This window comes from Heteronotia binoei, chromosome 20 (genome assembly GCF_032191835.1).
Source record: "Heteronotia binoei isolate CCM8104 ecotype False Entrance Well chromosome 20, APGP_CSIRO_Hbin_v1, whole genome shotgun sequence".
NCBI lineage: Eukaryota > Metazoa > Chordata > Lepidosauria > Squamata > Gekkonidae > Heteronotia > Heteronotia binoei.
This window is the reverse complement of record NC_083242.1, coordinates 16,099,805-16,113,147: the sequence shown is the minus strand read 5'-3', so window position 1 is coordinate 16,113,147 and position 13,343 is coordinate 16,099,805. Positions and strand designations below refer to the sequence as shown.

Sequence of the window (13,343 nt, the reverse complement as noted above, 5' to 3'; positions counted from 1 at the left end):
ATGTCCACTCTATGTGGCTCTTACATTAAGCAAGTTTGGCCACCCCTGGACTAGTCTGTATTACAGTTACTCTCAACCAGCTATTTAATACAAGAGCGTTTTCCACATTACTCTAGTTGTAGGGGAAAACTTTCCTTGGAAAGGAAGGCAGCTTCCTGTGTTCATGTGACGCCTTCAACTGAGTCACACCACTAGTCTATCAATGCAAGTATTGTCTATTCTAACTGGCAGCATCTCTCCAGGGTCTTCAGTAAAGGTCTTCCCCATCATCTCCTCCTTGATGATATCTGGAGATGCCGCGGACTGAACCTGGGACCTTTGGCATTCTAAGAAAATGCACACACACACCCTCCCCCAATCTCCTAACTACACATCAGCATGCTAGATGACAACTGTAGAGATCACAAGCAAACCTAGGCCAATCTATAACAGTTAAAATAGCCAGGCCTCTTGATTGTGCTGAAGGTCAGGAATACAGAACCAGGCATGCAGTGAAACCCCCACATGCTCCCTCTATGCTGAGTTAGTGTGAGCTGGCTCAGTTTTTTAGCCTCCGTCTCACACAATTTTGTCTTCACTCAGGATGACCCCAGAACCAACTAATTTATGCGGTAGCTCACAGCTTTAATGCCAGTAGCTCACAAAGCAGAATTTTTGCTCACTAGGATCCAAGCAGGGGTGTCAAACATGCAGCCCAGGGGCCAAATCAGGCCCCCCGAGCAACTGGCTGTCACCGGCTTCCTTCTCCCTCTCTCTTGCTTCCTTCTGCATCTTGGCTTGCTTTGCCAGGCTTGCTCAATCGCAGAGCTACAAAGCAAAGCTCCCTCCCTTGGGGAGCAAGTGAGGGAAGTTGAGCTATCTTTGCCAGCCTCTCTTCATCGCACAGCAGAGCTACCAAGCCAAGCCTCTCTTCCTTCTTTTAGCTGAGGCTCAACAAGCCAATGAGGTGGATTAGGCTGAGCGTGTGTTTGTCTGTATCCTTGATAAAGTTTGTATCTTCCCTCCCTGGCATTACCATACGATACCATACCTTTAATGGCATAACAGCTGCAAATAAAAATACACAGAATATAAAAATTCAGGATCCCTGGCATTACATTTTATGACATGTATGGCCTGACCCAGCAAGGTCACATTTATGTCAGATCTGGCCCTCATAACAAATAAGTTCGACACCCCTGGTTTAGAAGGAACACTGGTGCTCACCCTTCAGCTTAACAGCATCCACTGGTCAGACAGCGGCAGCAAACCACCCATTCAAGGTTTCTTTCAGCATCCCAAGGATGGTGCAACTGTTTGCCTGCTGTACTTAATCAAAGCTGTAAAACCTCAGGAGCGCTTCCCTTTAGCTACATCTTACTCATTATAGCAGGAACCCTCTACGCTGCTGGAGCTCAAGGCCTACCCCAGAGGTAAACGCACCAACTAGACACCTGTGGAGTGACCCAGGATTCCACCTCCTGGCAGTGCTTGCCCTCGCTTGATGGCAGCCTTCAATCTTGTGCAAGAATTCCCTGGAGTATACAAAGCATCAGGTCAACCATTTATGTAACTGCTCGGGTTTTTTTTTTTATTTTTGCTAGCCAGGAGAGAGCTGGGACTGATAAGCTAATCACTGGCATTGTCTTCCCAGCAGGATTATGCATGACAGAAAGCCTCTAATGCAGCCACTGGCGTGGGAAGCCCCAATGCCCACTCTGCCGCTGTGGAGACCTTGAGCTTGTGACCCCTTAGCCTGGCCTGCCATGCAAACGCAGTTGTTGCCAAGGATAAAATGGAGGGAGGGGAGAGCCACATGTCATTCTGCCCATGGAACAGGAATAATAATAATAAAGAAGAAGATATTGGATTTATATCCCACTCCATACTCTGAATCTCAGAGTGTCTCACAATCTCCTTTACCTCCTCCCCCACAAAAGACACCCTGTGAGATGGGTGGGGCTGAGAGAGCTCTCCCAGAAGCTGCCCTTTCAAGGACAACTCCTATGAAAGCTATGGCTGACCAAGGGCCATTCCAGCAGGTGAAAGTGGAGGAGGGGGGAATCAAACCTGGTTCTCCCTGATAAGAGTCCGCACACTTAACCACTACACCAAACTGACTGGGATAATAATCTTTCTTCCAAGTTTAGTATTCAGTACAGGCTCGTAAAGAGTCATTTCACCTGGCAGCCAGCAGCAAGTGAGCATTTCTACCAGAACTTCTAAATCAGGGGTGGCCAAACTTGCTTAACACAAGAGCTGCATAGAATAAACATCAGGGGAGGGAGGGGAGAAAGACAGCAACTTTAACTTTAAATACATTCTCCAAGCTGCCAGCTAGCTTGGAGAAGTGATTTAAAGAGAGAAATGTCTTCTCCAAGTTGGCCAATGTGGCGGTGGAGGACTTGAGAGACAGCTGGGCTACCCCTGTTCTAAATGAAGCCCAAAATGATCTTCCCCAAGTAGCTGGTTTTTCTGTGTCAAATATTACCCCACCACACTTTCCTATCAGTTTAGTGTAATGGTTAAGTGTGCGGACTCTTATCTGGCAGAACCGGGTTTGATTCCCCACTCCTCCACTTGCACCTGCTGAGATGGTCTTGGGTCAACCATAGCTCTTGCAAGAGTTGTCCTTGAAAGGGCAGCTGCTGTGAGAGCCCTCTCAGCCTCACCCACCTCACAGGGTGTCTGTTGTGGGGGAGGAAGATAAAGGAGACTGTAGGCCGCTCTGAGACTCTGATTCAGAGAGAAGGGTGGGGTATAAATCTACAGTCTTCTTCATCATCATCATCTGCTGCTGCTTAGGAAGAGCTTCCTTCAAAAGGCTAAGCAGCTTTACTGAAAGTTCAGACAAGCTTTCTGCCGCCCAGCTCTTATTTCTGAAAAACCTTTTCCTCCCCCAAACTTATTCCCTGCATAAGGTGCAAGCACAGAAGGAACACATGGCCATGGGCGGTCTCGCTTGAAGTGCACCTTTGGAAGACAGGCTCGCCTCTTCTATCCAAGAGTTCACAGGGGAGTTGAACAGAATCCTCTCCTCGATTTTACCCTACCTGGTTAAGCAGCATCACTCAAACCTCTGGGCATCTACAGCAGCAGGGCGCTCTAGGGTGGCACTCGCTGTGCATGTTTGGAGATTACACCACAGGCGAGAAACTGCTCTAACTGGCAGTTTTAAAGGTGACTATTAAAAAGCCACAAGGGATTGTTCACGGGGGTTCAGGCCGGGGAAAAGCCCGAAACTGGCGCAAGGAAGAGGCACCGGAGGCTTTGTCCAGGATTTAGGAAAATGAAGCCAAACATGCCTAAGGCTCAACCCAACAGCCTTGCAACCAGCGTGGTGTGGCAGTGAGAGTGCCGGACTAAGGTCTAAGAGACTCAAGTTTGAACTTCCGCTCTTCCATGGAAGCCCGCTGGACTGACTTTGGGTTAGGGTGAGAGCCAGTTTGGTGTAGTGGTTAAGTGTGTGGACTAGGTTTGGTCCTAGTCTGGGAGAACTAGGTTTGATTCCCCACTCCTCCACTTGCACCTGCTGGAATGGTCTTGGGTCAGCCATAGCTCTGGCAGAGGTTGTCCTTGAAAGGGCAGCTGCTGTGAGAATCCTCTCAGCCCCACCCACCTCACAGGGTGTCTGTTGTGGGGGGGGGGGAGAGGGGAGATAAAGGAGATTGTGAGCCGCTCTGAGACTGAGTGGAGGGCGGAACATAAATCCAATGTCGTCTTCTTAGTCACAGTCTCCGCCTAACCCACCTTGCAGGTAGATCCAAGTGGGCAGCCATGTTGGTCAGACGCACTTGAACAAAGCAGGAATCAAGTTGCACCCTTACGGCCAACAAAGTTTTTTTCAGAATGTAAGCTTTCGTGTGCTAAAAGCACACTTCAGACGAGGGGATCAGGTACAGTAGGCTGAAATACATGTAGTTTGTTGATTAAACTGCATGTATTTCAGCCCTCTGTGCCTGATTCCCTTCGTCTGCAGAAGTGTGCTTTTAGCACACGAAAGCTTACGTTCTGAATAAAATCTTGTTGGCCTTAAAGGTGACACTTGTCTCCTGTTTTGTCCACCTTGCAGGGTTGCTGCGAGGGTAAAATGGAGGCAGGAAGAACAGAAGCCACTTTTGGTCTCCACCGGGAAGAACGGTATAAATGAAGTAAAATAAACCTGCCTTTAAAGGACATTCAAAACCATTTAGTCTATTTCTTTCTAAGTAAAAGCAGGCATTACCCTGATTCCCAAGCAGCTGTTGAGTATTGAGAACCACGTTAAGGCCAGAAATGCATTGGGTGGCCAATAATAAAGCCCCTAGCACTCAACCTAGAATCCAGCAAAACCATCAGTCCAGCAAGGAGCCCCGTTGTGCAGGGTGGTAAAGCTGCAGTACTGCAGCCCAAGCTCTGCTCACGACCCGAGTTCGATCCTGGTGGAAGCTGGGTTCAGGGAGCCGGCTCAAGGTTGACTCAACCTTCCATCCTTCCAGGGTCAGTCAAATGAGGACCCAGCTCGCTGGGGGGTAAAGCGTAGATGACTGGAAAAGGCAATGGCAAGCCACCCCGTAAAAAATCTGCCGTGAAAACATCGTGATGTAACGTCACCCCAGAGTCGGAAACGACTGGTGCTTGCACAGGGGACTACCTTTACCTTTTAAGACTAGAAATGTACTGGGTGGCCCCAATAGCATAATAAAGCCCCCAGGACTCAGCCTAGAATCCAGCAAAACCATCTGCCCGGCAAGCTGTAATCCCTTAAAGTAGTGAGACTGGACTTTTTGCTGAGCTTCTAGGGCCAAGATTAGACTCCTTCCAAGGCCCTGTGGCTCTCCTTACAAGCTACAAATTATCTGCACAACAACATCAGGTTCTCTTGCATTTATCTTTTTCAGACAAATAACCTGACTACCAAAAAAAAAAAAAAAACCAACCCAGCCAAGACAGTTAATGCAGTAATGCTGGTGTTCACATTTCTGGCAAGACAAATGCTGCCTATTTTGACTAGGCTTTTCTTCTAAGGACCATGTTGGAACTATCTGACAAAAAGTCTGACAACAGAGAACACGAAAACCTAGGTGCAACTGGTGGGGTGAGGTATGCACATAGGGAACGCTCCACAACTGCTTTTTATTGGCAGTCCACCTAATCGCTGTTTATTTGCTGGAGCAATTTCAAACGGCCAAGACCCAATCGACAACGTTATGAGACAGTCTGGAAGACCACTTCTGTACTTTCAACTCCCAGCAGGTATTGGGCCTACTTACTATCTCAATTGCTTTATACAAAATGTAGTTTTGACATGGCTGTAGTCACATGTGAGTGCTTCTGGCTGCCTAGAAATTATGTCTTCACCACCAGCTAACTTGGACATCTGGCAGCAGGCAAGCATCAGAATGCTGAACTGCAAATTTAAGTGTACTATGTCAATCAGTGTGTCAATATTCATCCTGGAAATGAAAGGCAATGAAATACTAACCACAGAACACTGTCTTCCAGAAAGCTGAGATAGCAGACTAAGCTCTAGAGCAAGGGTGGCCGAACTGTGGCTCAGGAGCCACATGTGGCTCTTTCACACATATTGTGTGGCTCTTGAAGCCCCCACCGCCCTGCCAGCCAGCTTGGAGAATGCATTTAAAGTTAAAGTTGCTTTCTTTCCACCTCTCCCTCCCCCAATCTATTTGCTTTCCTTCCTTCCAGCTCAAACATCTGACGTTCATGTCTTGCAGCTCTCAAATGTCTGATGTTTATTCCATGTGGCTGTTTACGCTGAGCAAGTTTGGCCACCCCTGCTTTAGACCAATGTTCACTCAAAGAGACCAATGTCCAATCAGCCTCTACTTGTTTGGAGAGAAAGCTGTTCCTGAACTTCCCAACTAGGTTATATTAAGTGGACCATCTGAACTAAGTGAAGACCCTGGACTCTTTGCAAAGACGACAACTGCAGATTTATACCCCGCCCCTCTATCTGAATCAGAGTGGCTTACAATCTCCTATATCTCCCCCCCACACACAACAGACACCCTGTGAGGTGGGTGGGGCTGAGAGAGCTCTCCCAGAAGCTGCCCTTTCAAGGACAACTCCTACGAGAGCTATGGCTAACCCAAGGCCATTCCAGTAGGTGCAAGTGGAGGAATGGGGAACCAAACCCATTTCTCCCAGATAAGAGTCTGCACACTTAACCACTACACCAAACTGGCTCTGGCTCTTGCACGACACCAAATATGTCCACTTTGCAGCTGAATGGCACACCTTACATTAGGTATCCTGAAGGACGTGCAGTGAACATCTGTTCGAATGGACAAATGGATTTTTACACAAACCCTGCATCACTATACTCTGCCAATTATTATTCACCAGTACTACAGGCAAACAGAAGAATGACACAGAAGCAGTATGCAGTATTTCTAGCCACTATGTCCATTTATTTCCTTCTACCCCCAATCCTCATGTCAGTCAGCTTACATGGAAAGATTACTCATCGCTTATTAACACTTTGTAGTCACCCATACATTTTATCCAATGGAACGAGGGGGAAGGGGAATCTACAAAGAGGACTTCCGGTTACTGGAAGTCACCGTGTTCTTCAGTGCAGCTGAGAACTTGAAGGTCACAGTAATCCCTGGATGAGAGGCAGATACTGGTCACCACTAGAGTGGCTGGACTGGCCCAGAATAGGTCCTACTAGCTGTTTACCATCAGCAGAAAGTGAGGGACAGGCCCAAGACATGGGTGTTTATACAACATCCTTCCAGCATCTAGCTAGACAGCACAGAGCAAGGCTTGATTTCACCGGTAATCAAACAGGTTCTGACACAGTTCACAAGGACCTGGGGTGGCACACCTTAAGAAAACTGCACACGGAAGCACTCGAAGGCTGGCACAACTGCATTAGGCCATCGATTTTAAAGCAGTGCTAATGCCCTGTTCAGGATGGCTGCCTCTTGAGAAACTGGCTCTTTGCTCTTATGCTGGGAGAGTTAGCACTGAAATGTCCTTTTGTGCAGAGCTGGGTGCGCTAGGCAATACTGCCTGTGTGTGGCGGGAAGCGTGTCCCTTGAGACCTCTACACAAACGCTGAAGAACCCATGAGCAGAGCACTCTCAAGACACACCACCATTTTTTAAATCTTGTGCAAGACAAGAGCACAGTTCTTCTCTACCATTTGTCCATGGCCACCTTAGAGGCAGAATGTGTGTTTGCAGCTTGCTGGCTTTTAAGTACTGCTGGAGAATAGAAAGAGGACATTTCTGGACCAGTGTTCCCTTTAAGCTGAGTTAGTGTGAGCTAGCTCAGTTTTTTAGCCTTTGGCTCACACATTTTTGTCTTAGCTCAGGAAAAATGGCCCCAGACCATACTAATTTATTCTGTAGCTCAAAACTTGAATGCCAGTAGCTCACCAAGTAGAATTTTTGCTCACAAGACTCCATAGCTTAGAGGGAGTATTGTGATTTTCCAGACTTTCATTCTTTCTGCAAACTTTCCACATGTCCAGAGCAATGTCCCCTCTAAGCGGCAGTCTTGTGAGCAAAAATTCTACTTTGTGAGCTACTGGCATTAAGTTCTGAGCTACTGGCATTAAAGCTGTGAGCTACTGCATAAATTAGTATACTCTGGGGCCATTTTTTATGAGCTAAGACAAAAATGTGTGAGGCGGAGGCTACAAATCTGTGATCTCGCTCACACTAACTCAGCTTAGAGGGAACACTGGTCCAGAGATACCAAAGACACCGGCAAGATAGCAAAGGATTCCAAGATACCTTCTAATGGCATCCACCGGATCTATTAAACTTGGCTCTTGGCACACAAGCTAAGAAGACTCAACAGGGAAAACAGTACAGAGGCAGAGAATTTCTGAAGATGGCTTCCTTGCTCTTACTTTACTGCTCTTCATAGACAGGGAGTTCCCAAGAATCCTGTTGTCAAAGCCTTCACTTCCTCTACACATCTGTCCAAACCTCAATGATTCTACACCACTTAAGTTCTCCTCCCTGCTGCCCCTGCCTTGGCCTAGGAGCACAGAATGGCTAAACTACAAGGACAAGGCAGCTGCTGTGCTCATGTCAGGCAAGACAAGCAGCATCCAACAAAATCGCTAAGACAGCACGAGTATTCACATTGGCGCCACCTCATCAGGGGCTTGCAGAATCAAACTGACATCTGTCCTCACCAGTGTTCCCTCTAAACTGAGTTAGCATGAGCTAGCTCACAGATTTTTAGCCTCCAGCTCACACATTTCTGCCTCAGCTCAGGAAAAATGGCCCCAGAGCACAATAATTTATGCAGCGGCTCACAACTTCAATACCAGGAGCTCACAAAGTAGAATTTTTGCTCACAAGACTCCGCAGCTTAGAAGGAATATTGGTCCTCCTCATCTGAACAACGGCTCAGAAAGCCAGTGGAGGATTTTTAAAGCCGTCACAATGCACCAGCAGATAGCTGTTGGACTTCCTTTGGAATTCGCTATTTGTGCTTGCCGTGTTTTCTTTTTAAAATCTTCAGGTACACAACTCCCTCACATTCCGGGGACTGAAGTCACTGAGGTCAGTTTGGAAACCTTGTCTTTTAGATAAGCAGCAGCAATGAAAACATCAAATTCTCCTCTCCCACTACTGGAGCCATGCCTAATTCAACCTTCTGCCAAATACAATGAAACTTATGCCCAAGACCAGCCTTCCCTCTAAGCTGAGTTAGTGTGAGCTAGCTCAGTTTTTTAAGCCTCTGGCTCATGCATTTTTGTCTTAGCTCACAAAAAATGGCCCCAGAGCAAACTAATTTATGCAGCAGCTCACAGCTTTAATGCTAGTAGCTCACAAAGTAGAATTTCTGCTCACAAGACTCCACAGCTTAGAGGGAACATTGCCCAAGACACATTTAGGGACTGGAATACAAGGAATGCTTTGCAGTTGGCACATTATATATGCAGATGCATAGATACTTGCACCATATAATTACCTCCCAAACTTGGGGGGAAGGGGAATTCTTAAAAAACCAGCAAGCACCAGTGAAAGACCGAGCATGAGATGGATTGACTTAATAAAGGAAGCCTCAGCCTCCATTTTGTAAGCAATTTTGGAGGTTAATTCATGGGGTTAACGTAAGTTAGAAATGATGGCACATTCACGTTTTATGCCTGCTTCTTCAACAACTGTGATACATGTTAAATTATATTTGGGGAAACTATTTTCTGGAATCACCCGAGCGCCTCTGTCCAAAAACCTTACAGGTAATTATAAAGCTATACTACTCTTTTGGCTCTTGAGTATACCCCAATTGTCAAATTAAGTTTAGAATCATAGCAGTTCAGCCAGCAACTCAAAACTATAAATGTGGACTTCATGGCCAATGCCACAGAACTCAGCAAAAAGGAACAAACTGTGCTAGGTACTATGTCGCATTTAGTTCTAGCGGAAGGTTTTATTCACTAAGGAGTCAATACAAAAATACTAACAGATGTAATCGCAATTGTACTGCAGATGCAAAGAGTACAATTCTCCTTTCGCAATCTTGCTCTACTTTAGCGGAACACGGTGTCAGTTTAACAAATGGCTTGCTAAGGCCCGCCCAGAAATGCAAAGATACTTTTCTTCATATCACCATCCCCAGCAAAGACATTTTGGAGGGCCAACTAACCCCTATGCAGAGGAATTCCAATCTAAGCCTCTTTATTCCAATACATCAGAGAGTATCCTACTGCAAGAACTGGAAACCTAACTCGATTTTATTCCAGAATTAAGTTTTTGAAGCCCAAAGTCCACCTTGGATGATGGGAAAGGACTGTAGTTTGCAGGCCTGGGAAAATAGCCTTGGAATCAGCAGTCCCACCCCCACCTTGTTTCAGAGCAACCCTGCCGTGTAAAACAAGGCTTTGGGAGGGAGGCCCAAATCGCTGTTGGCGATGCAAGGAATAGGCTGGGGTGGGGGTTTCCCATCCATGGACAGCGCATCCTTTGAGTGATTGAGAAGAAAAGCGCCAGCATGACAGTCAGAAGACACTGGGGTGGCCAAACTGTGGCTCGGGAGCCACATGTGGCTCTTTCACACACACTGTGTGGCTCTCAAAGTCCCCACCACCCCATCAGCCAGCTGGGAGAAGACATGTCTCTTTAAACCACTTCTCCAAGCCAAGCCAGCCAACAGCTTGGAGGATGCATTTTAAGTTAAAGTTGGTTTCTTTCCACCTCTTCCTCCTCATCTATTTGCCTACCAGCCAGCAGGCTCTCAAACACCTGGCATTCATGTCTTGTGGCTCTCAAACATCTGACATTTATTCTATCTGGCTCTTAAGTTAAGCAAGTTTGGCCACCCAACCTTGCTTAACATAAGCCTTTTCATTCTGAAAGCAGAACTGCAAGGCAGAGCAAGATGAATCCCCCCCAGTTCACACAGTCACATGATCGGCCAGGGGCTCCTCTGCCAGCTGACTCCTGTATGACGTCACCTTTGCTGTCGCCACCCCCCCACCCCCGCACCTCTGCTCTCCCCAGCAGCATCCTCCTTTCTCCATCCCCAATTGCTAGTCCCAGTATCCCGGATGAGCCAGCTGCTAGGAACCCGGCGGAAAGAACCGAAGAGCTTCCGAAGGGAGAGCGGTGACGGAAGTGACAGGCGCAGCGGGAGTATGTTCTTCTGCCCCAGCTAGGCTGGAATTTCAGCCCTGCACTGCCCTCCGGTCTGTCTCTCTCTGTCCACCCCAACAGTCACCAAGAGAGGGAAAGGGAAAACTACTGAAACCCAGCCTTCGAAACTAGGGCAGGCTTGAACCAGGAAGTCACAGGAAGGTGGGAAAAGGAGGAAGCAAGCAGCAACATAAAAAAGAAAACGATTAATTTTGAAACAGCTGAGAATCCTAAAAATAGCTGAAGCACCTTTTGTCTCCATCTAAAAGAGGGGGAGAGGAGAGGCCACAGTACACAAAATCCTTGAATTCGCCTGCTAATCTCTGCATAAACCATTGCTGTAAAAATGGAGAAGAAAAATGAACTGGAATCTTGTGGCAGATTAAGGACAAGGGGAAAAAATTATTCTAGCATAAACTTCGGTGAACTGAGGCCTTTCTACGTGGTATTGAGGGGTGGGGTGCGGGTGACTGTATGGATTCGACAGCGCTGTAGGACGGGGGACTCAGGAGGGGAAAGGGAGCTAAGGAGGAGATAAGCAGGGCATGCCAGACTTGCTATCTTTCCCCCCCTTCAGTCTACACGTCACTGCTTCTCCCCCCCCCCCCCCATGCAAACAAGGGCAAAGAATATGGATTCCCCAGTATTGCTCAATCCAAGAGGAAAAGGAGGAGGAAAGAGACACACAGTAAGAAAGGCAGTCACAGAAATTCACTGAGAGAAAAGCAACGCCCTCAACGGGCACAGGGGTGGCTCAAGGGTTGCCCGACCGGACCGCTGCCATCTCATCCTTTTTCTCTAGCTCCTCTCCCCCCCCCACACACACACCATGCAATGCTCTTGCCAGGATGTGCAACGGAGGGAGGGAAGGTGAGGAGAAAGAGTTAAGTCACCACTGCTGCATCGCCACCCATGCAGCGTGTCTTCTCCGAGGCCCCGGTGGATCCGCCAGTCAGTGGGCAGCAGGCTGCAAGCACCCCCCCCCCCGCGCAGAGCAAAAAAAGCCCAGATGTTCACCCCAGGAAGCCAACCTTCAGCCCAGTGGCCAACCAAAGCCTCCTTGTCCAACAGACCCATGGCACTGCACTCCCTCTAACAATGGGTCACCAAATCTGACAGGCAACCCCCCATCCCCAGTTATCCAAGGCCCCCCTCCCGCCATCCTCGATGCCATTTTCCTCTCTTGACAGGCGCACAGGATTGTAAAACCTCCCTGCCTTCCAAACGAGATGCCAATCAAGAACACCCCCCCCACCACCACCACCGCCATCGCACCAAGCCCAGCCCCACGAGGCCCCTGCCTGGCCCCTCACCCCAGATCCCCCACTCCATAGATTTCATTCCCTCCCCCCCGCAACATACAAACTCCAAATATGTTCAAGAAAGCAGCAAACCCCCCACCTTTCACAGGGCTCCCCCTTCCCCCTGCCACCCCAAAGCCCTTCTATCGCCCGGCAGTCCCCCCCAAACCCCACACCGCATAGCATTTATCCCCCCCACCAAGATGCAACTCCAAATACGCTCCTTATGAAAGCAACCACCCCCCAGGCCTTTGCACAGGGCTCTCCTTCCCCCCTGCCACCCCAAAGCCCTTCCAGACCCGGCAGCTCCCCCAAACCCCACAGCATTTATCCATCACCCCCAGCAAGAAGCAAATCCAAATATAGTCCTCAGAAAAGCAGCCCCTCCCAGGCCTTTGCACAGGACTCCCCTTCACACTCCCACTCCCCTGGCAGCCCCCCCCCCAAAAAAAAACCCCACACCCCATAGCATTTATCCCCCCACCACCACCAAGATGCAAATCCAAATATCCTCCTCAGGAAAGCAGCCCCTCCCAGGCCTTTGCACAGGGCTCCCCTTCTCCCTTCCACCCCAAAGCCCTTCTACCCCACCCCCCAAAACCCCATAGCATTTATCCCCCCCCCCCAAAGTTGCAAATCCAAATATCGTCCTCAGGAAAGCAGCCCCTCCCAGGCCTTTGCACAAGGCTCCCCTTCTCCCTTCCACCTCAAAGCCCTTCTACCCCCCCCCGCAGCCCCCCCAACGACCCCCCCCCCCCCAAATGCCTCACCGCTGAAGACCATGGCAGCCGAGGCGGCCCCATGACGGCGAAGAAAGAGGCGTATTCCGGAGGAGAGGACATGGCTGAGCCGGACGAGGAGGCAGGAAAGAGGGGAGGAAGGGGGGGAGAAAAAAATAAAAAAAGAAGGGGGAGGAAAGGGCGGCTACGGCGCTACCGGGCGAGGGCTCCGGGGAGAAGGGACGGGCCAGCGCCTCCGGCTGCAACGAAAACGTCCCCGGGGGAGCCTGTTTTGCAAAGACCAAGAGGCCCAAGGGCTGGTTTCTGTTCCGTTTGCAATGGTTCGGGGGCTTAATAAAGTGTCGGGGCTGGCCAAAGCGGCAGGCGCCGGTATCCCGCTGCGTCCTCCCGCCGCTGCCCCCCGCGGCTCGCTCTAAATACCCAGCCCACCGCAGGACAAAATGGCGGACGTCCCCGAGGTCACGTGAGCCGCGGCGGGACTCCTCCTTGCCTACCTCCGACCGCCATGTTTTTTTTCCGATTTAGGACGTGCCAACTCGGAGAAAGGTGGGGGGAGACAGGGGCTTTTTTCGTCTCAAAAGCGAGGATTCTGTGTATCTGCCAACGTATAGTGATTTCACTCCCTTCAAAATAGGACTTCCGTTGCTGTTCCGTCCGTATTTCGAACGGGAAATGTTGCTTACAGTGGTTTTTTTTAAACGCTCCCTCCTCCCCCCGTG

At 49.1% G+C, this 13,343-nt stretch overlaps 1 protein-coding gene across 1 annotated transcript in view; it reads right to left on the bottom strand.

Annotated features, from left to right (window-relative positions):
- Positions 1-13,112, bottom strand: part of ATP6V0C (ATPase H+ transporting V0 subunit c) — a 28,330-nt gene extending 15,218 nt beyond the window's left edge. Inside the window, exon 1 of the mRNA XM_060260675.1 lies at positions 12,655-13,112. Within this exon, the coding sequence (XP_060116658.1) occupies positions 12,655-12,667 (13 nt within the window). The 5' untranslated portion in view covers positions 12,668-13,112. The remainder of the gene's footprint in view (positions 1-12,654) is intronic.
- Positions 13,113-13,343: the final 231 nt, after the last annotated feature.